Genomic DNA, 24,566 nt, shown 5'->3' with positions numbered 1-24,566 from the left:
CAGCATACATGTGAAAACTAACACTAAGCTTTCAGATCTGACTCTGGAGGAAGGGGATGATGACATTTAGATGAGGAAAAGGAGGGTGTCAAGAATAGACACTTGGGGAACATCAGCAACCATGGTGCAGGAGCAGGAAGAGAAGCCATTACAAGTAATTCTCTGGTTACAGTTTGCTCACTAAGAACAGAGCAGTTTCAGCTGGCTGGACAACAGTCAAGAGGCAATGGGAGAAAGATGATGTGACCAACCATATTCAAAGGACACAAGTAGGTCAAGACAAGTGAGGAAGGCAAGTTAATCTCTGGAACAGTGATGTACCATGGCTTTAATGTACATGCAGCAGCTGAGCAAGAACATCAATGGGGTAGATAATCCTTGCACCTAACACTGTAAAGATGTGAAATGCCACTCTTCCATTACAGTGCTCAGCATTAAAAGCCATCAATTTTCAAACTGCATTCTATCTATTTTTAATGGCAATACATTATATCTAGAACTATAGTCCTCCACTGGCCTGCTGCACAAATGAATGGAACCGAGCATCAAAACTGAGAATTCCTATTGTGGTCAATACTTGATTTGGACAATTTTAGCTAAAGCAGTATTTGGAGTGCTACAACTTTGGAGCAAGCCTGGAGTAGTAAACACAGCCAAATTTATTTTTAAATGCAGGCATTTTTATTTACAGGTAGCAATTCCTGCTTATCAATATCAGGTCAACTGCAAATCAGGTCAGTCTGCAACTTAGTTCCACTGTGATGAGTGCTGCCCCTCACACAAAGTGTATAAGGTGCAGGTGGGGCTGCAAACATTAGTTCCAAGAATTGCAGTCAACGGTCAGAAACAGGAGAAAGGACGCTGGAAAAATAACACACTCTTACAGAGTAATTTCATATTTTTCAACAATAGAAATAGTTGATGATTTAATACCTAAAGAGTGAACTCGGTTGGGAGGAACATACATACCTTTGAGTCTGTTTTTATTATCAGTGCCTGGATGCACTAGGATGTCATTTTCTCCTATCAGTGGTTCCAGTGCATGACTAATCAAAACTGGGGACAAACCAGTCGATTTCAAGATGGTCTCCACAGGAATTTCCTTATAAAGAAAACAAAGAACTGTAAAACATCTGTACCTTAGGATCTTTCAGCATCAGTTGATTAAATTTATTGCGCCTGTGCCAGTTTTCAAAAGGATATCAAATTTCTTTTACTCCTTTGCTTTTTCTCTGCCATCCTAGACAATCCCTTTGAAAGTCAATATTCAATTGCTGGCACTGCTTTCACATAGTGCATTACAAGTCATAATGAGTAACTCAACCTGGATATTTTGCCAATGATCCCAAGTCTACCCCTCTGATTCTCCTTATTTACTCTTATCAAAGCCCCAGCAAATTTTCAACACTTCAATCTCTAAGCCCTCTCCCACACTCGAAGTAAAACAATCCCACTTCACTCGGCTCTCTGCATAGCAGTCATTCCTCACCCCAAATACCATTTTCATAATTGTCCATTGCACAGGTCCTAACATCCTTCTAAAGCTTTGGTACACAGAATCGGACAATAGTCTAGCTGAGGCTACACCAAAGGCATACCTTACCTGTTTTTAAACTCTCTCTTTAAAGACATGGATCCCTTTTTTAATGGGCACGAAGTCTCACTGTCTTGTAAGACTTCTGTACATAAACCCTGAGGTCTGCTTGCTCTGGTACCTCTTCAATAGCTCGTCTATATAAACTAATCAGTTCAGCCTTGTTAAACTTTGTCTTTCAATACAAACTTTCATGAAATTATCACACATTATCTTATACAAAATTCTTGACTAGTGTGACCAATAATACCTGCAAGCATTGCAGGTCTTTATAGTAAAATGTTATTACTTTTACAAAGGCCTTGGGTGCAGTTAATACCGCTCATATGACATGACCCACGGGATTTATTCAAATTGTGAGACTGTCACATCAGCATTAACATTACGATGCAGAATACTTGGGTGTCACAAACAAATGCTTGAATTACTGAGGGCCAACAATGATGGATAGAACTATCATTTTAAAATAAACAGCTCTGGTTTACCTCCCGTTCATTAAATTGCAGCAGGATGTACATTTGCAGAGTGGACACGTGCAAACTCAGCGATCCATAGGTGATGACAGCATGTCCCAGCCACGTCCACTGTAACCGTCGAGGTTTTGTGCTGCTGAGCCCATAAACATTTTGGCCTGGGAGTGTAAGGACAGAAATCAGAGTCTGGACTTTGCATAAGGAATTCTAGAACACAGCTATTTAAACATTGTTTTCAATTCTACAAATATCCTCACAAGCAGAAGAAAGCTTCTTGAACCTGAGAGTGAATGCTGAACAGAACAGTGAAAAGTTGAAAATGGTGAAAATACTTGGCTGGTCTGGCAGCATCTGAGAGGGGGAAACAGTTGTGACCCGAGCTGAGAACGGAGGCTGCTTACAGCCACTGCTCTTTCTTCCATAACCAAATCGGGCTCAGATATACTCTATACACATTCCAATTCAAATTTCACCCTTCATATTTCAATCCTACCTTCACCTTTCTCAGTAGCTCTGAATCCAGATCCAGCTGATCAGGTCCATGGTACCATTTCATCTTTTAATAAAAAGCTTTTTTCTCTTCCTTTCATGTGAAGGGCTGCAGCTTCAAAAACTCATGGACATAAGTGTCCCTCCAGATCCTTTTCTCCCCACCACTTTCTCCAAACTCTATCCCTTCTTCCAATTTCATCCCTTGCCGTATTTTCATGATTCATTCTGACCTCCTACTTTCTGACTGAGCAATCAGTCCTCCGCAGGAGTCTTCAGTTTCACCATGTTCACCCTCACCGAGAGGAGGTAAGCTCGAGATGCCTTAAATTCCAGCTCTTTGGACAGAATCTTTCATTACCCCAAAACAATGGGCACTTATTCCGATCTTCCGATTTCTCCTTCCATCTGGATATCTCCATTGGATGTTTATTAATCTTTTCCATTGATAACTGCTGGCAAGACAACAAACATTTCAACTGCTCTGCTCCTCTCTGGCTCATCCAAGTTGTTTCCTGCAGCTGAAGGTGCTGCACTCCGTTATCTCAGCTCTGAAACTATATTGTCATCTATCCTGTTGACAATGTTGTTGCTGTCTGGCATAGCTTGAACACCAATTACCAAACAATTCATCCTTCCTCCTCTTGAATCATGAAGCTTCACACTGATTAAATCAAGAAATTCCTCCTCTGCGGTCCTTCCCTCCATGTTCTTACAGGTGCACAATCCTTTATCCGAAATGCATGGGACCAGCTGGTTTGCAGAATTCGGAATGTTTTGAATTTCAGAATAAGTGACAGTTTGATGGTGAAATTTTTAAAAATCTTACCGAAGAGCAGACTCACTGCGAGTAATACGGGTCCTGTGACAGAATTAAGGCCGGTCAGAGCTGGGCCACACCGTCCACATCGCATCTGAGTGACACATATCAAGTGGGTGTGGAGTTGGGTTAACTGTTTGCACGCTAAACAACCTTGTTAATGGGAAAAAAAACTTCACAAAAAACCTTCAGATTTTGGAAGTTTTCGGATTTTGGATAAAGGATTGTCTATCTGTACTTCCTTCCCAAGATCTATAACCAAGACTGCGTTGGTAGATGTATCCCTTCAGCCTGTCTGTGCCCAAATAACTTGTCCCTATCTTGACTCTTCTTCCACCTACATAATTCTCCAGGGTGCCTGATCTGTAAGCTAAGCAAAATTCTAACAGGACCAGAGGGGTTAGATGCAAGAAGGATGTTCCTGATGGTGGGGGAGTCCAGACCCACCATCTCTCGCTTGGAATTCCATAAATCCCTCTAAGCAGGTTTCAAAACCTCTCACATTGCCAAATCAGATCTTACCAAAATCACAAATGACATTCTTTGTGACTGTGACAAAGGTAAACTATTTCATCGCGCCCTTGTCAACATATCTACAGGACTTGACAACGTTGGCCATGTCTTCATCTGGTGGCTCTTTTTATAGGACAGTTGGATAGGACCGCATTCTACTGGTCCCATGTTGATCTAAACTTCGTCAGAGCACTACCTCTGCAATGTCTGTCTTCCCGACTGCTGCACCATTATATCACAACGGGTCATGGCAAAGTAAATGTTCCTTTGGCACTGGGTAATCTGAAATCATCATCCTTATTCCTGACTTTAAACTCTTCCCTAGCTACTGACTCCAAACCCCTCCCGGACAACAAACATATTAAACCAGGCTCCCGACAATAGCAGTGCTGATGACCACATATCCACACCATCACTACGATCGGCTATTTCCAAATCAGTCACATCGCCTCTGCCTCAGCTCATCCACTAGTGAAATCCTCATTTGTATCTTTGTTACCTCTAGAGTTAACTGCTACAAAGCACACTTGAGTCATCTCCCACATCCAACCTTCTGTAAACTTTGCCATCCAGAACTCAGCTTGCACTAAGGCTCACTCACCATCAGTCTCTATCCTTGCAGATTAATTTCTGGTCATAAAATGTCTTGATTTGAAAATTCTCTTCACGTGGCCCTGTCATGTTCTCCCCCGTGTTATCTCCAGTCCGTCCAACTCCTGAGATATGTGCTCATCCAATACAGCCTCTTGAGCATGCTGAAGTTTTAAATCACTCAGTCTGAAGGGCCTTTGGCACTAAACAACAAATTTCCTCCCCAAAACCTCCTATCGGCTAGTGGGACAAGATTTAAAAGCTACAGCAATGCTGCCAGGGTTTGTAAATTGCAGTTATGAAGAACAATTGGATAGGCTAGGGCTGATTTCCTCATAAAAAGGGAGACTGAGGGGTGACTTAATCGAGGTGCATACAATAATAGGGCAACATGGTTGCGCAGTGATTAGCACTGCTGCCTCACAGCACTGGGGACCCAGGTTTAAGTCCACCTCAGGCGACCATCTGTGTGGAGTTTGCACGTTTTCCCCATGTCTGTGTGGGTTTCTTCCAGGTGCTCCGGTTTCCCCCCTCAGTTCAAAGATGTGCAGTTTAGATGGATTAGCCATGCTAAATTGCCCATAGTGTTCAAGGACATGCAGCACAGTAACTTGCAGGGCTACAGATCAAGCATTGCAAAGTGGGATCCGAATGGGTAGCTCGTTTATTCAGCCAAAGACTCTGTGGGTTGAATGGCCTCTTTCTTTCTCTGACATTTCTATATTGTTCTACCTTTAGACCATCTGACCTCATTGTCTTACACAGGTTGGTATCTAATTTTATAACTTCCATCCAAAGAATCTTACAACATTAAAGGTACATAAATATATGTTGTTTCTTCTTGCCTCCTTTTTCCTACCTATCTTAAAAAACATAGGTCTGACAAATGGTCACTAACCTGAAACATTAACTATGGCTCTCTACAGATATTAATAAACATGTAGGGCATTTCCAATATTTTCTAATAGTTTGTAAAGGAACAAACTATTGTAAAGGAACAATAGAGCAGCTTTTACTGGGAAACAAAGGAATGGATATTAAAGAAGGTCGCAGCAGGGGTATCAAATTGGGTCCTCAATGGATATATCCTCTGATGCATGCTCCAAGCGGGGAGGTACATGTTGGCTAAATGATCTGCCAGAAAGAGTAAGCAATAGAAGCAGACACAGGGGAAGCCTGGGAACAGGGCTGGAATGGAGGTCACAAGATAAGCTGAAATAAATTTGAATTTCAGTTCACAAAGTCTGAAATCAACTCATTGGGTCATAATTGTTTCTAAAGGACAGAGATGACATCTATGAATCATCATGCAGCTGTGCAACACAAGTCCGAAAAGCTTGCAAAATAAATGTGCCATCTACCATACTTTATTTGGTGCATCCCAAAGTAAAGCAGCTGAATAGGTTTTCACTTCACTGCAGGGATTTAATTACTGCTTTGATACAATTTCATCAAACAAAGACACCATGGAACATCTCACCTTCACTCAACACGGCACGGTAGCACAGTGGTTAGCACTGCTGCCTCACAGCGCCAGAGACCCGGGTCAATTCCTGCCTTATTTTGGAGTTTGCACATTCTCCCCGTGTCTGTATGGATTTCCTCCCACAGTCCAAAAATGTGCAGGTTAGGTAAATTGGCCATGCTAAATTGCCCGTAGTGTTAGATGAAGGGGTAAGTGTAGGCGAATGGGTCTGGGTGGGTTGTGCTTCGGCAGGTCGGTGTGGACTTGTTGGGCCAAAGGGCCTGTTTCCACACTAAGTAATCTAATCTAATCTAATCTAACACAATCTTTGACAAGATAAATTCAAGTGTAGTAATTCATGGAGTCTTCAATTCAAACCTCTCTCACCCTGTGGTACTGCTTCAGTGATATCACAGTCTACAAACAAAACTGAGGTTGTACAAACTGTAAAAGCTAAAACCCGTGGTCATCTCGGATGAGCACCTAATGGGTTTCATTCTAAGATTTGGCACACCACTTGAGACTGCATAAACAAGGACTTATTCAGCACAGAAAATCCTGACATAATGCCACAAGCAAAGTCAGTTTACAATTAGTACTGAATTTATGGGCTCTTTAAAAGTAATTCCATGCCCCTGTCTTGTAAATGTTTCCTTTTTAGTCATCTTTGTCATAACTCTCTTATTAGACAACAATGTAACTACTTCTATCTCTGGGCAGCAGTTCTCATTCATTTGGCTTAAATTGTTGTACTAGAACTTTTATTTCTTCTCCTTTGTTCTAAGCACAAAGACAACAGTTTTCAATTTGATTCAAATACTAACTAATAGTGTAGAAGTCCGAGAACTCCTCCAGGAAATTGCTGAGGGCAGATGGGAAGAATGCTCTTGGATTATCATGATAACAGAGAAAAGATATGGACCAACAGCGTGGAGAAAGCACGAGGACTTTCAAATCAGTTTCTTCTGCTGTTGTAGGTGGCTGGTCTTCCATCATCTGCGCAAGATAAAGTTCACTGTCAAACTCATGAATGTACAAATGCAAATAGTCATTGTTGTTCATCATCTTTAAAATACTAAAAGGCTTTTCACTGAAGCATTATCTTGGCGGCACGGTGGCTTTTGGTTAGCACTGATGCCTCGCTGGTTCGACTCTGGTTCGATTCTAGCCTCAGGTGACTATCTATGTGGAGTTTGCACATTCTCCCCTTTTCTGCATGGGTTTCCTCGAGGTGTTCTGGTTTCCTTCCACAATCCAAAGATATGCAGGTTAGGTGAATTGGCCATGCTAAATTTCCCCAGAGTGTTCAGGGATGGGAAGGTTAGGTGCACTAGTCAGGAACATATATAGGGTAGGGGAATGGGCCTGGGTGGGTTACTCTTCAAAGGGTTAATGTGGACTTGTTGGGCCAAAGGGCCTGTTTCCACACTGTAGAGATTCTAATACTAAAATTGGACACAGAACTACATAATGACATATTACATAAATTACAGTGGTGGTGTTGATACCTTACAGACCTCCTCCTATTCCATCGGCATCATCTCAGCCTGAAAGCAATTCTTTCTATTTCTTTATTCTCACGCCCATGGGAGCTAGGAGTGAAATGCAGGCACTAATGGACTGTGTTATGAAGTTGAAGGCTTGTACTGTACCTTTAAGAGAGACTGAATGCTATTCTGAACCGAGAGATTACAAGAACCTGTGTATATGACTAGATGGCAGTCCCAGAGTGTACTGGAAAATTGAAAATATGTAACATATGGCTGTGAAATGGATACCTGAGTTTTGGGTGCTGTTTTGACAACAATTCGAATTTAACCAATTTAAATTATGTCCCAGGATACTAAAACCCAATGAATTTGAATTTATTGTTTGGCCAACATCAAACCAATGAGACAAGCTGATGTTGGGGGGTATATAATGTGGGCATTTTGAACACTGGTCGGAGAGCAACTGCCATTGAGAGAGAAATGTCTGGAGAGCTAACATCCTGCTCTCCAAGAAATTAGGGAACACTCTATCAAAGGTATGAAACATACTCGCAGTAAAAAGACAGATAAAAACCCAGGGAGATCAATAGCCGGAAGAAGAAAGACACAGATGACAACAGCAGTCATGTGGTTTTGAAATTAAGTTGATGTAATTTTAGTAAGTACCTTATTAGAACAGCATATACTTACAGATATGGAGGCAGATAATAAGACATTAAGAGAAAGGGGGCTTAGAATTGTGAACAGTTGTTTAATGTTCATCTTTAGAGTTAAAAAAGATAGATATTATTTTGTTCAAATAGCGGAATTTGAGAGTTCTATGTCAATCGTATTTTAACAGATTACGAGACGAGGTGAGCTTTTCTGGGTGTTGGGTTTAATTAACACAGAGGGTTTCAACGCTGTGTTGTAACAGTTGACTGTCTCATGCAGGAGGGCAGTAGCCATGAACTGCATAGAAAACATGAAAATACCTGTTGTCTTCAACATTAAGATATCCTTTATGTGCAACACTTGAGTATTGTAATCTGGATCAAGTTTGTGATTACTAAACCATTTTAACAAAGTCTCACAACCAAAAATGTCTGAGAACTACGAATCTAGCTTTCTTTTGAAAACATCAAATCTTTATGAATACAGAATCCTTACAAGTGTGCAAAGAGATCATTTGGTCCCTCAAGTCAGCACTGACCCTCCAAAACGCATGCCACCCACATCCAAACATAACATCCCCGCCACCTCCACCCCAAAACATTTAGCTTGGTCAATCCACCTAAGTTACACAGAGGCATAAAGATCTACAGCATGGAAACAGACCCTTCGGCCCAAGCTGTTGATGCCTCCCAGTTTGCATAACTAGACCCATTTGTTTGCATTTGGGCCATATGCCTCTACACCTATGCCATCTGTATACCTGTATAAATGTTGCTTAAAATGACAAAATTATATTCACTTTCACCACTACCTCTGGTAATCAATTCCAGAGGCTCACTACCCGCTGTGTGAAAAAATTGCCCCCCCGCCCGCACCCTTTTGTATCTCTCCTCTCTCGGAGGCTGACCATTTTCCACTCCTTTGTCTAACTGTTGTTCTCTCTCTTTGGGCTCTATTCCCACCTATCGTTTATGCCTTTTGCCCTCCCCCAACCTGTCTTCTGCATAAAAAACAACTTTTTCTTCGCCACCATCAGTTCTGAGAACTTTGGATTCTGGGAGGAAACCCCATGCAGACATGGGAAGAACATGCAAACTCCATACAGGTCATCTAAGGCTCGAACCGTTTGTCTGAAACTTTGCTTCTGGTGAAGAAATTCACACACTAAACTGAGTTCAGACATTTCAGATCTCTGTTGGATTTATCAGTAATTATCTTTATTGAGGATGCTCCACAACTGAACTATTCCAGCTAATTCATAATTCAAGAAAGGCTGAATCTGCTACTTTGTATAGAAAAAGGCTCAAATTGTTGAATGTTTTCAAGTAACTGAAGTCTCTCAGTTCACAGTTTTCTATTAAAAAAATTCACAAGACCAAGAAATAGATTGAACTCCCACAGATTCGTGTGAAGGGACTATAGGTGCTGCAACTCCATCCTGCCTTTGTGCCAATGTAAGTGGACATCATCTACTCACTTCGTCATCCACATCCTCCAGTTTCTTGTCAAGTTGTTGCAACCTGTAAAGGTGGAATTCCTGTTGTAGCTCATCTGACGCAGTCAGATTCTTCAGCATCTGTTGAGGGTATCTGCTGGGGAAACAGGCCCCAATGTGATCGATCACAGCTCGCTCTAACCACACTTTGCCCTGGCCCAAAAGGCGATCCGCCAGATAGTATCTGTCAACAAGGAAGAGTTCAGAGAAAACAGCAACAAAAAGTTTATTTCAAGATATTTCCATTCATAACTTGCTGCTGATTACAACTAGAGAGAAGTAAAGTGATGATGAGCTGCTTTCTTGAAGCCATAATTCTATTGAATGGTGGAGCAGGTTGACGGGGGCCAAATGTCTTACTCCTGTTGCTACTTCGTATGGTCTTACAACAATCAGGTAGGGAGGGGGTACTGCATCTTCAGTATTAATGGAGCTACATTCATCTAACCATTGGAAAGTATTCCATCACACTTCTGATTCATGCTGAGACAAAATATTTAAGCTCAAATTTACTCTGGCAATCACTGTGTTCAAGACAGCGCTCCAGATGAGCTTCTAATCAATCATGACCCCCCGAATTTTTTGTGTGTTTTTTAATGTGTGTGTGTTTGTGGGTTGGGGGTGTGTGTTGGGCGCATTATTGATTCATAGGAGGTGGGCAGTTCTGACAATGCCAGCATTTGCTGCCATTCCTTAATTTTTTTTCAACCAACTGGTTTGTTAAGAATCAATGACATTACGATGTCTCAAGTCACATGAAGAACTGACCAGCTAAGGATGGCAGGTTTCCTTCCCTAAATCGTATTAGTAAACCAAAGTGCAGTTTAAAAATACAGTTGATTATAGTTTTATATTCCAGACTTTATTAACTGATTTCAAATTCCACCAGCTGCTTTCATAGGATTTGAAGCCATCTCTCCAGGACATGGATGTGAAAGTGCCAGTGTTGGACTGGGATGGACAAAGCCAGAAGTCACACAACACCAAGTTATATTCAAAAGATCTATGAAATCACAAGCTTTCAAAGCGCTGCTCCTTCATCAAGTGAAGTCTCCTCCTGTTGAACTATAACCCGGTGTTGTGCATCTTCTGACCGTCTCCAGAATGTTAGCCTGCACTTCTGGATTAGCACCATTTCCTCTCAATAGTAGCAGCAGCCCTGCTAAACGCCCTAGAAAGTGGCTGTGCTCTCATTTTGGAGATAACCATTGTTCTTCATTGCTACTTAATAGAAAATTGGTTGTCACCTTGGTATTGCTGCTTGTGGCTGATTTTTCTCAGGGATTACAAATGGAGCTCTGAAATCAGGACTTATCAAACCATTAGGAACTTGAACCAATAGCTAAGATATTACCATCCTCTTTATCACCATTTATGTAAACATTCTCTTTACCTGTAGAAATGTTCAAACATGTTAGCGAGCTCAAGTCCAGAGAGGAACAGCATCGGCTCCAGGAATTGCTGCAGCTGGTTTAGTGTTTCCACTTTACTTGTGCTCATTTCGCTTTCTTGGATACGTTGATCAATGTACTGAGCAAACCGTTCACTGACCTGAAGGACAGGGGTATATTTAACTCATTCCATTACGACAAGGTTTTCAATAACAAAACACACTCATGTGCCCTTCCTACCTTCATCGCCATTTTTCCTAATGTTCTCTTCCAGACCACCTTCTGTCTGACACACTGTCCTGACCACAATTCTCAATGAATTCTCAATAATGAAAGGCACCAGTGTTGGACTGAGGTGGACAAAGTTAAAACTCACCCAACACCAAGTTATAATCCATCAGGTTTATTTGAAAATACTAGCTTTCGGAGTGCTGCTCCTTCAGGTGGTTTGTATGATTTTTAACAATGAATTCTCAATCAACTAATCTCTTGGCCAAATATCTAACATTGGGGATGGACCCCTTTCCTTATGTAATGTTGTTGCTCTCCGCCTCTTTGAAAAGTGCCATCAATTCCTTCCTCCAAAAGGCTGGTCAACCATCAAGGACGGTCACCTTGCAAACTACCACTATCTCCAAAAACATTTTCTTCTACAAATTGGAAATTCTTAACTATATTTAGATTGGAATTATAAATTAGAATTTCTACTTGTGACATGGCTGTACAAAGGCATTATTTTCTTCCACCATTGACCACCCCCCATCTCCAGTAATCACAATTCAGTAATTCCTGTATTTTAAATTAGACCACATTTCTTCACTGCGTCCATCTGCATTCAGGCCTTACTGCAGGATCATCTCGAAATGTAAAGACAACCAACCCAACATCACACCTCCTCTCACACCCCAGCAACAAACCTGTCTACTTTTCACAACTGCATATGACCCTGTCAATACCTTTCTTCCATCATCCTCAACTTCAACATGTGTAAGGACACTTTCGCCACCAAGTTTGAGACAATCTGATCAGTTTCCTCCCTCCCACTAGCCCATTCAGTCAACCTCCCTCTAAAAGTCCCCAATACTCTTGCTAAGATCTACCACCACTGAACTGCTGATTACCCAACATCCCCTCCCAATGCCTGTGTTTGTTGACATGATCGATGGTCTTTGTCTTCAGACTCGATGGACATTGTACTCTCAATAATCAAACCTTGACCCCTTAGTTCTTAGAAAATAATCCCCCATCTCCAAAATCCATCTTCTCTTCAGAGTTCTTGAACATGTCATCCAGACACCCAATCTCCAAAACCCACGGCCAGCTATGCGAAAGCTCCATGTTTTAAACCCTCCAATCAGCTTTCCACATCTGACACTGCATCCAAATAACTCAAACATGACAAATGACATTCTATGTGGGAACAAATGAATAAATCAAACCTTTCATTTTTTAAACTGGTCAGCAGCTGTTGGTAGGACTGACCACACTAATCCTGACAACACAAGGGGAGAATGTGAATGCTTCAGTAGGATACCATATAGTCAGGGAGACTGAGGAACTGATAAGTTATTTAATTGGCCAACAAGTTGGCAAAAGGTGTATAATGTGGGAAAATGCAAAGTTGGTCATTTTGGAAGGGAGAACAAAAGAATGGAGTAAAACTGCTGGAAAGCTGCAACACCTGTGCGCATAAAACACAGAAGGTTGGCATACAAGAGTAGCAGGTAATCAAGAAAGTTAATGGAATATTGGACCTTATTTCAAGGGGGTTGCTGATTTAGAGTGGGGAAGTCTTACTTCAAGTGTGTATGGTGCTGGCGAGAGCACATCTGCAAGTCTGAGCGCTGCTTTGGTCCCCTAGCTGAAAATAAGGTAAAATTTCATTGGAGGCAGTTCAGAGAAAATTCACTCGGATGATCCCTGGAATAGAGGAATTGTCTCGTGTGCAAAGGCTAAACAGGTCGGGATGGTACCCATTGGAGTTCAGAAGAATAAGAGCTAATCTCAGTCAACAATAAAGGATTCTTAAGGGGCTTGACAGGGTAAATGCTGAGAGGATGTGTCCCTTCATGAGTGTGTCTAGGATCAGAAGGCACTGTCTCAGAACAAAGGGACATCAATTGAAGGCAGAGATGAGGAGGAATTGTTTTCTCAGAGTTGAATGTCTTTGAAACTTCTTGCCAAAGAAAGCTGTAAAGGCAGAGCCCTTGTGTATATTTCAGGTTAAATGCTGGATTCTTCATCAGTAGGGGGATTAAGGGTGAAAGGGAAAGGGCAGGAAAGTGGAAGTAAGGGATGCCTGATCAGCCACGACCGGCTTGAAGGGGCTGAACCATCTACTTCTGTTTCTATTTCCTATGGTTGTATGGTTCAAGGCATCTCCTTATGTGGAGTACAACATTGAGTGGAAGGGAATGATCCTGTTCTTGTGGTCCAATGAATACCAACGATATAGCTTGGACAAAGAAAGGTTCTTCTTAGAACGCTTGAGCATAAAAAGGACTAAATTATAAAAGCAGAACCAGGAAAGTAGTAATTTCTGCATATGAGAAAATTGGAGCAGTGTAAGAAAGATGCGAGGACTGAGTCTGTTTCACGATTGTGAAATAGGGTGCCAATCAAGTCCTGAATGCTGTTGAGCTTCTTTGGTGTTCCTGCAGTCATCTGGGAGAGTGGGGAGTATCCCATAACACTCTTGTCTTGAGTCTTATGGATGGAAGACAGACTTGGAAAGTGAATGGAACATATTTGGAAAAGACAGAAAAATAGCAAAGGAGAGGGACAGCTCTTCTAACAGGGGATGAGAAAAGTATCAGGGTGAGAAATAATCGTCTCAAAGTAGTAGGATTCGGGGGGGGGGGGGGGGGGGCATTAATGAAATAGAAAAGAAAAATGCTATTGGTGGGGTAGTTTAAGTCATAAGATGCCGTATAAAAAATTGTAGAAAAGGGTAAAGTTGATGACTTTGTGGTTACAGCATCGGCCAATACAAAAATTGTTTCACAAACAGGAAACAATCCAAAAATAAATGAGTCATTTTCAGGATAGCACCAACGTAAGGCTGTATTTATTCATTCACAGCACGTGGGAATCACTGGTGAGACATTAATTATCCAAATTTAACTGTCATTGAGAAGGTGGAGGTGAGCTGCCTTCTTGAAACACTGCAGTCCATTTGCTGTAGTTAAATCCATAAGACTATTGGCACAAGGATGAAGCCTCAAATATTCACAAACTATATTAATGACCTAAATAAAGGGACCAAGTGTACTGCAGTCAAATTTGCGGACAATAAAAAGAGAGATGGAAAAGCAAGTAGGGAGGAGGATACAAGAAGTGCAAAGGGCTAGAGACAGGTGAAATGAATAGATTAAAATCAGACAGATGAAGTATACCATCAGCAATGTGACTTTCCTTTAATAGAAATAGAAACATAATATTTTATTTAAATGGGGAGAGATAACTTAATGTTGTGGTGCAGAGGAACTTGGGTATCCTCATCGATGAAATGTAAGATGTTCGCAAGCTGATACAGTCTGATGAGGAAGGCAAATGGAATGTTAGATTTTACTGCAAGAATGGAATACAACTGTTAGAAAGTTTACTACAACTGCACAGGGTGTTGGTGAATCAACACATGCTGTTGATAGTTTTCTTTTTGTCTTACTTAAAGACACATTTGCCATTGAATTCGTTTAACCAGTGATTCATGAGGTGAACAGATTGTCTTATGCAGAAAGGTTCAGCTAGTTGTGCCTATGTACATTGGACATTACAAGAATGAGAAGAAACAAGATTCTGAGGGGATAATGCTGAGAGGAAGCCCTTATAGTATGGAACATAGGGGGGCATGGTTTCAAAACAGGGGAAGAGGAGGAGAAATTTATTGTGTCTGTGGATTCTCTGTCAAAAAGAGCATTGGAGCCTGGGAGATGGAATAGATTCACTACCAAATTAGACAGAATTTGATTGACAAGAGAATCAAGAGTTTGCTGGAAAGTGGAGTTAAGTTTTATGATTTTTGAGAACAGACCAGGATCTGCTATTTCTTACTTTCTTTGATTCTGCTTGTACCCAGAGTTTGAATATCACATGGCCTCAGGCAATACAAGATAGGCAGACTGTAGCTGGAGTTGTTCAGTGAGGTCAGCTGGTCATATTTTCACTTACATGCATGGCAGTGAGGTGGGATAGCTGAAGCAGAGCTGCTGAGAAGCCCTTGCGCATTGCTAATACAAAGGCCGTTTGCTGGCCAAACAGTTCCTCCATGGCATTCTTCAACTTCAGGTACATGTCCCTGTAACGTTTGACAAAATCAGGAGAATTCCATGCTCCATCCAGGAATCGTTTTACCTGAAAGTACAGTCAGAACAAATGATAACACTACCATGGTCAGTTTTACATTATTTTTGCAATGTTTTAAAATTACTGCATCTGAGGCTCAATGTCTAAGCTAAATACTTAGATGTGGGGCCAATGAGTAAAACTAAGTAAATTTCTGCAACTGAGAACTCAAGTATTAACTCTTCCACTAATATTACACAAATTCTAGCAACACTCCATGAAATGAACCATTCCGTATGTTATTGGTTAAGTGTTTCAAATCTTACTTTTGAATATACAAATAATCAACCAACACGTTCATCCTGTCCTCAGTGTGGTGGGGTACAGTAATGCTAAAGTGATCAAACTGCTTGCACATTATGATTCCAATGTTCAATGTTAACATGGAGTAAAGGGATGACTGTCCTCATGAATAATGCCCCATGGTAGGATTCTGCATATGATCTGGGCGAGCACTGCAATACAGTATCAGAAATATCCTAAGAAAACATGAAACTAAAGCTACATCTACTCCAGGACTTTGGGTGGATAGTAACAAGTACAGGCCCTTTGTTCAAACAGCACAGTTCTCCTGGTGATTCACCAACAATCCTCCAATAACTAACACTCATTATCTCATTGCTGTTGACAGATCTGCTGTGTACAAATACTCACGGCACTTTAGAATAATTCAAATGACAAGAAGCAGAACCAAATGAAGACTGATCCAATCTTAAACCAATTAGAAAGGAACACTGCCTCAATGTCAATTAATTAAATTACATCATCCCATCATGCCCTGGGTTGTGGTGTGAAAAAATGTTAACAAACATCAGCTTTCAGTAACCACAGTATACACCGAGCGTGAAACTGATGTCTGAAGAGCCTGCTGACCCCAATCAGAAGCAAGAGACCAGAGTCTATGTATTGACTGGGAAGCAAGGATCATAACATACCATAATGTCACTACCTTGCATTAAGTTTTAGTTTATAACAGAAGTAAAGTTTCCTGAGTTACCTCAGCACAGTAACACGTAGCAGGGTGCTACTATTAAAGTTTGTATATCATATCAACACAAACATGAAAAGCTGTGTTTTAATTACTTTGTAACAGGTTATTATTTCATATACTCAAACGACATGTATGACAAAGTATGCAATCCAGTCCACAATGTAATCAATCTGCCCCAACCCCACACACAACTATGTTCTCACCCCCGACACATACACCCACACCCCTTCCATCAAAGCCTCTCAGCCACACCCAACCATATACTTCCACTCATGCCGTCTCTTCACACAACTCCATTCCCATTTGCTTCTTTTCCACTCACTCCATCTTCAGTCACCCATCAGGACCACAATCCACTGTAGAAGGGCTCTCGCAGGTAGAAGGAGATCAGCAGCTACAGCAGGTTTGGCCTCCTCATCTCCCGAACACAGGGAGAGTAAAAAAGCAAGTCGGAATTGGCAATGGATTAAAAGGAGGAAGGGCACCCGAGGCCCGGCAGATGAAAAGCAGCACATTAAAACAGGAAACTGCATGACCTGAAAGTCAGAATTCCACAAGCTGAGGAAATTCCTTATCCCTGCACTTGCCTGTTGCTGTACGATTCCATGCCAACACTGTGCTATTCCAGATATGCTGCTGGGCTTGCTCACCATCTGCCCTTTCACAGATCCAGAGCTGCTGCTACTGCTGTCTTTTGATTTGTTTTTGCCATCTGTAAAGCAAACACAACATGTATGACTTCCATTCCTCATTTTCAAATTCCACTTTCGAACGAATGCACTAAACAACTTCAAGGCAACAAAGACCACCTCCACGTTGAGAATAATATTCAATCCCATATAGCACAGCCCTTTTAATCACAACCAGAGTTTGTGCACTCTGTCATATGTAGCAACCAGTAAACAGCAATTGAGCCAATTCATCACATCTTAAAATCCGAATGTCTGTTGATTAGCAATCAGTAACAGGGCCAGAATCTCAGAATAGTTAGTGAAGAGGTGACAATTCAACCTGTCAAGTCTACACCAGCTCTCCAAATGAGCATCACCACTTAAGACAATAGGTGCAGGAGTAGGCCATTCTGCCCTTCGAGATTCAATATGATCATGGCTGATCATCCTTAATCAGTATCCTGTTCCTACCTTATCTCCATAATCCTTGATTCCACTATCCTTGATAGCTCTATCCAACTCTTTCTTAAATGAATCCAGAGACTGGGCCTCCACTGCCCTCTGGGGCAGAGCATTCCACACAGCCACCACTCTCTGGATGAAGAAGTTTCTCCTCATCTCTGTCCTAAATGATCTACCCCGCATTTTTAAGCTGTGTCCTCTGGTTCAGCACTCACCCATCAGCGGAAACATGTTTCCTGCCTCTAGAGTGTCCAATCCTTTAATAATCTTATATGCCTCCCTATAACACTAAACATTGATTCTAATCAAATAATCAACCAATACTCTCTTGAAAAGCTTAATTAAAGCTAGCTGCACCACACTTGCAACCAATATATTTCAGACCCTTCCTTGTTGTGTGAAACAGTTACACATCCTATTTGCTTCTATTGCAATTTATGTTAAATCTGTGCCCTCTCATTCTTAATCCATTTAAGAGTGGGAACAGATTCTCCCCATCTACTTTGTCCAGACTCTCTATTTTGAAAAGTAATATTCAAACTCTTAGCTTTCGCCTTTCAAAGGGAAACATCCTGAATCCTCTTGTTTCTTACACATCACATTCACATAACTTGTTTCCTGAAGTAGGGAGCAGAGAATTGGAACAATGCTCCAGTTGAGACAACTGGTGTCATCTACATGTTTAGCATCACCTCCTTGCTCTTATACTTTATGTTCCATTAACTCCTCCCTCTCCCAGTCCTGCTATTCTGAATGAACTTCTACATCCAGTCCTGTTACCACACAATGTGTAGAGTGGTACCCTTTATATTATACTGTGTCTCCATGTTCTAAAAAAAATCACCTCGCGAATTCTCCTTGTTGAACTTCATCTGCCATCTATTGACCCACTCTACTAACTCAATGACTTTCTGTGGTTCTACACTGTCATCAGTTTACATTTTCAAGTTTTGTATCATGTGCAATTTTTGCACCTGCTCCCTGTACACAAAGGCCTTGGTCATTAATGCACATCAGGAAAAGCAAAAACCTCCCTCCCAGCCCCAAAATATCCATTAACTATCAATGATTTCCTATCAATCTTTTATATCCAAGTTGCTACGTTCCCTTCTATTCCATGAGCTCTAACTTTACTCATGTTAGCAACAAACACTTGAGAACCCCATGTACACCACATTAACAACATTACCCTCATCAACCGTGTGTTACCTCTTTAAAAAGCTCCAGCAAGCAACATGAACAGTGTTTTCCCTTAAGAAATCATGCTGGCTCTCCTTAATTTACACATGCCCATGTATAAGAGTAACTTTTAATTCGATCCTGATTTATTGTTTCTGGACATTTCCTCAAAGTTAAACTAACTGATCTGTAATTGCTGGACTTACTCCAGAGTCCTCTGGCAGCTCTCTGGGTCTAAGGAAGACTAACAATTATGATCAGAGTCTCTGCAATTTATGGTCTCATTTCCTTCAATAGCTTTTGATGCATTTCATTCAGTTCCTGCACCTTGTGCAAGTTAAACAGCTGTTGCAATACCACATCTACTCAAGTAAAATTCGACCCCCTATTCTTGGCAAAAAAAACCCTGGAATTTTCCATTTATCTTGCGTAAACTTTGACTCTAGTTCTTCACAGATAACAGATCAACATTTGAGAGTCATGGTTATTATCCTGTATGTAACTGTTACAAGGACATTTTTTTTTCATGCCATTATATGATTTGATGTACAATTCACACAAATTTGGTGCGAAAGAGTCAGGTGACATTAACCTCATGGAATAGTCATATTCCTAGTTGAGGTTTTGAAATGTCTTCATTTTATGAAAAAATGCCCTCCAGAACAAACAAAAAGCATACAGCAGCATTTATTTAAACCCCAAGTTATTGAAGTTGAAAAGATGACAAATAACTGTGCAGCAGGAAGAGAATTTTGTGTTTCAAAGAAACTTGAGAGACTGGAGAAAGATATCAAACTAACTTCAGACAATGCTAAATCAAAAGTGAGCCAGGGACAAAAGAGCTGCTGAGTGGGTACTTGAAAATCATCAAAATGGAAAATGTGTTAGTCTAAAACAGCATCCAAATCCACGCATGAATCAAATCAAAGGAGGGTGGAATTTTGGATTTTAAAGGCAAGTGCAGCATATGCACAAGGTTCGTGAGAAGTCATGACTTAGTCCTTTGGCAGAGAACTAAGATTGCACAAAAGTTACCTGAGGTTACAAAGGGATCTTGACCAGATGGGCCAATGGGCCGAGGAGTGGCAGATGGAGTTTAATTTAGATAAATGCGAGGTGTTGCATTTTAGGAAAACAAATCAGAGCAGGACTTATACACTCAATGGTAAGGTCCTGGGGAGTGTTGCTGAACAAAGAGACCTTGGAGTGCAGGTTCATAGTTCCTCAAAAGTAGAGTCGCACGTAGATAGGATATTGAAGGAGGCATTTGGTATGCTTTCCTTTATTGGTCAGAGCATTGAGTATAGGAGTTGGGAGGTCATGTTGCTGTACAGGACATTGGTTAGGCCACTGTTGGAATATTGCGTGCAATTCTGGTCTCCTCTTTATCAGTAGTTGTGAAATCATGAGGGGCATGGATAGGATAAATAGACAACGTCTTTTCCCTGGGTGGGGGAGTCCAGAACTAGAGGGCATAGGTTTAGGGTGAGAGGGAAAAGATATAAAAGGGATCTATGGAGCAGCTTTTTCATGCAGAGGGTGGTACGTGTATGGAATAAGCTGGCAGAAGTGGTGGAGGCTGGTACAATTACAACATTTAAAAGACATCTGGATGACTTTATGAATAGGAAGGGTTTAGAAGAATAAAGGCCAAGTGCTGGCAAATGGGACTAGAATAGGTTAGGATATCTGGTTGGCATGGACGAGTCGGACTGAATGGTTTATTTCCGTGCTGTACATCTCTATGACTAAGACTCAAAGTTACCAGCTGAACTAGAAGATATTAAGTTTCACCAGTTTATAATAAAAAAATCAGCAGAAGAAACACTACAAGTTATAAGCATTGGGAACATGGACAAAATGCCTATTACTCTCGACATGACACAGAATCGAATGTAAACCAAAAAGGAGAAAAAGAAATATGGTGAGAACCATCAGCCATGAGAAAAGTAGGTTTACTTTAGTTCTTTCTTGTATGGCTGATGGCACCAAGTTAAAACCAATGGCTGCCTTTAAGAGAAAAGCTTTGCCAAAGGAGAAATTTCCAAAAGGAACAGTCATCCAGATGGATGCAGAAAATGGATAAAGGAAGTTTGGAATTTATGACTTGGTGGCCTATGCAAGGAAGAGAGTTTACTCGTCTGGGACCAGTTTAGATAATATCTGATAATATCAGATTGATATTATCTGTTGATAATATCTGATCACAGATCACCAACGTAGCTGTAATTCTTGGTGGACTTACAAGTGCTTTGCAACTAATAGATGTTTGCATCAATAAGCCATTTAAGGACATGATGAGAATGAACTGGAATAACTGGGTGTGAGATGAAGAAAAAAAGCTACATAAAAGGAGGCAGCTCCATCACTGCTACTGATCTGTGAATGAATTGTTGATTCATGGGAGGAAATAAAAGCTGACACTACTTTCAAATCATTCAAGAACTATGGAATTTCGAATGCATTGAACAAAAACAGAGGACGATTATCTATCGGATGACACAGAAGAGGATGTGCTACTTTTAACTTTGGACAGCAAAGATGAAGATGATCTATGCAATATCATTCATCCTGATGATTATGAAGCTTTAGTTGGCGTCGAACGTGTTGAACAGTGTGATTTTGCAGGATTTTAATGAAATTAAACATGCCAAATAAAGATCTAACATATAATTGTGATTTAAAGCCTTATTACGTTTCTACTTCACTTTGTGCATGTTTAAATACAAACTTATTGAATCACTTTTGCTTCTATTGTCTTTATCTGGTAATTACTGTAATTCATTTTTTTTATTTAGAGATCAATTGGGCTCTGTTAATGATATAGTACTTTGGACTATAGCATGAATTTCAGCCCTCTAAGGTAGTATCTGTGTAATAGAGCCAACCCCATGAATTTAACCTTAAAGTCTAAAAACTTTGACTTTTACATGAGTACAGAATGGTAATTACTAATAACTGTGGAGAAATCATAGAACTTTAATAAAATTAATGACGATTACTGGTTATTCCAAAGAACTTTCAAGCCAATGAAGTACTTTCCCAGAGTAATCATTGTTGTGTGAACGAAACAGGTTAGCCAATTTGCACATAGCAACCTTCCACAATATGACAGCAAATAATTCACCAGCTTGAGAAACCTTAACGAGGGGTAAATATGCGGATCATAAGACGTAGAAGCAGTAGGCCCTTCAGTCAATCAACTCTGCTCTGCCATTCCATGGGATCGTGGGTAATCTGATAATTTTCAATTCCATTTTCCTGCCTTTTCCCCATAACCTAGATTCCCTTTTACTGATTAAAAATGTCTGTCTCAGCCTTAACTATACTTAACAACCCAACCTTTACAATCCGTTGTGGCAAGATTTCCACAAATTCACTATCTGAATAAAAAAATCACCCTCATCAATCTTAAATGGGTGACTCCTCCTTATTCTGAGAATATGTCCTTCGTCCAACCTCTCTAAGAAAGGGGAAAAAAAAACTTTACATCCAACTCAGGATCTGGTTTGTTTCAATAAGAGCTCCTCTCATTCTTCTAAACTCCAATAAGTTCAAGCTGAACCTACACAAACTGGCCACGTCAGAATACAAACTGGTAATAAGCAGGCAATTCCAGAGCATCTGCTCCTTGACAGATCTGTCGGTGACCTCTTCCATCACTTGATGATCCTTAATCAACATAGTAACATTGCTTCCTTCAGAATACTCTGAGCCAGAAAGCTTAACTTGCTGGTCTAAAAATATAAATGTGACGTGTCTTACAAGGTAAATTTGTTAAGAGTGAGAAATATAAATATTCAAATTCTGCTCCACAAGGTAAATGTGATAGCAGTATTTTTGGCACAAACTCCATTTCACACTTGACTTCAGTGACAGTGAATAAATGGAGGTACTGCAGAGTGGGGGCAATGCTGGTACTTGGATGAGTAACATAGTAAGGAATGCTCACAGTGAGAGCACTTCAAAATAATCCATTTACATGATGCACTTAGGGTCACAAGAGAAGTGAGAAAGGACATTAGTGTAAGTCTACTCTTTCTCACACCATATTTCACTTTGCAACAAGTTCAGTGAACCTCATGAATACATAATATACACAGGGTTTTATTTACGATTAGTACCCTTACCAGGTTTAGCGGCTGGCTTTATGTCTTCCATTTCCATCCAACTAGTATCTACATGAACCAGAAGATGGCAGAGACGCCGAACCCTGGAATTAAAGATGGCAGTTCTGCCTTTGCCCCGCTTTGAGACTTCTGAATTCTCCAGATATTCAGTCAGCAGCCAGGATAATGGGCTAGGATTAGTGTTGTCTAAAGCAAGACAAAATGACACCAGAACTTTGAAACAAACATACAAGACAACAACTTAGAGGTAAGTGTTCTGCTAAAGTTTTGCCATTCAGAAAACCATGTTGTCACAAAGTATATTCAATGCATATAATGGGAGAGGGAGAAAAACCACTAACCTGGAAATGAATTGGGATATGTGGGAGGTGACGCACTTGGGCAGGACAAACAGTGAAGATGGTTATCTAAGATTACAAAGCAATCTTGGTCAACTGGCTGAACAGCGACAGATGGAGTTTAATTTGGATAAATGGGAGGTACTGCATTTTTGTTAAACAAAGGTAAGACTTAAAATTTAGGCTTTGGGTAGTGCTGTAGAACCTCTGAGCTCAGGTACATAATTGTTTAAAGCTTCCTTCACATATAGATAGGGTGTTTAATAAGGCGTTGAGCACGCTTGCCTTCACCTCTCAAACCTTTGAGTAAAGAAGGTGGGATGCCATGTTGAGGCTGCATAGAACATTGGCGAGGCCTCTCCTGGAGTAGTGCGCCCAGTTTCTGGATGCACGGTTACAGGAAGGATATTATTAAATTGGAGAGAGTTCAGAAGAGATTTGTCAGAATGCTGCCAGGAATGGAGGGTCTGAATTATAAGGAGAGGCTCGGAAGTTTTTCACTGCAGTGTAGGAGGTTGAGAAGTGACCTTATAGAGGTTTATAAAATCATGATGGGCATAGATAAGGTGAATGACAGGTGTCCTTTTCCTTGGGTGGAGGATTTCAAGACAAGGGGACATATTTTTAAGGTGACAGGAGAAAGATTCACAAAAGACACGGGGCGCAATTTTTTTTTGAAAGAGTGGCTCATGTGTGGAGTGAACTTCCAGAGGAAGTAGTGGATGTGGATACAGTTACAACATTTAAAAGACATTTGGATTAGTACATGAATAAGAAATATCCGGACGGATGTGGGTCAAGCACAGGCAAGTGGGACTAGTTTAGCTTGGGATTATGGTCGGCGTGGGCTAGTTGAATCGAAGGATCCATTTCCGTGCTCTATGCCTCTAAACAAGGCCATACATGATGAATGATTGGACCCTGGGAAGCAGAGGGATTTTGTTGTGCATATCCACTGGTCCCTTAAGGTAGCCTAATAATGTGCTTGAAGAGGAATGCGAGATACTTGCCTCTATTAGCCAAAGCACAGAGTTTAAGAGCAGGAAAGTAATTTTGAAGCTTCATAAAACTTGGCTCAGTTACTGCTAGAGGAGTGATTAGAGGAGGGATGTAATAGCACTGGACAGGATGCAGAGGAAGTTTATCAAAATCAAAAACAGAAACTGATGGAAAAGCTTAGCAGGTCTAGCAACATTGATGGAGAGAAATCAGAGTTAACAATTCAGGTTACCTGATCTAAAATGTTAACTCTGATTTCACTCCACAGATACTGCCATACCTGCTGAATTTTTCAGCAATTTCTATTTTTGTCTCCGATTTACAGCATCCACAGTTCTTTCAGAGTTTATCAGAATGGTATTTGGGCTGGAGAGTTTTAGGTATGGAGAGAGTTTGGACAGATTGAGGTTGTTTACCTTGGGGCAGAGGAGATTCAGAGGAGACATGACTGAGATGCATAACATAATAAATAGCATG

At 40.8% G+C, this 24,566-nt stretch overlaps 1 protein-coding gene across 4 annotated transcripts in view; it reads right to left on the bottom strand.

Annotated features, from left to right (window-relative positions):
- cul9 (cullin 9) overlaps positions 1-24,566 on the bottom strand; it is a 198,422-nt gene that overhangs the window by 51,588 nt on the left and 122,268 nt on the right. For 3 of the 4 annotated variants that reach the window (XM_043687358.2, XM_043687357.2, XM_043687359.2), the window contains 8 exons: positions 22,753-22,938; positions 16,898-17,022; positions 15,146-15,328; positions 10,978-11,135; positions 9,567-9,768; positions 6,770-6,941; positions 2,080-2,225; positions 970-1,102 (listed from right to left, as the gene is read on the bottom strand). In XM_043687358.2, coding sequence (XP_043543293.2) covers positions 970-1,102; positions 2,080-2,225; positions 6,770-6,941; positions 9,567-9,768; positions 10,978-11,135; positions 15,146-15,328; positions 16,898-17,022; positions 22,753-22,938 — 1,305 coding nt within the window. The remainder of the gene's footprint in view (positions 1-969; positions 1,103-2,079; positions 2,226-6,769; positions 6,942-9,566; positions 9,769-10,977; positions 11,136-15,145; positions 15,329-16,897; positions 17,023-22,752; positions 22,939-24,566) is intronic. The other variant, XM_087984475.1, reaches the window with a different exon arrangement.

This window comes from Chiloscyllium plagiosum, unplaced genomic scaffold (assembly GCF_037043375.1).
Source record: "Chiloscyllium plagiosum isolate Xiang-an unplaced genomic scaffold, Cpla_swu_hap1 HiC_scaffold_3, whole genome shotgun sequence".
In the NCBI taxonomy this organism is placed as follows: domain Eukaryota; kingdom Metazoa; phylum Chordata; class Chondrichthyes; order Orectolobiformes; family Hemiscylliidae; genus Chiloscyllium; species Chiloscyllium plagiosum.
The sequence above is the reverse complement of the archived record's forward strand: the minus strand, read 5'-3'. Positions and strand labels throughout refer to the sequence as shown.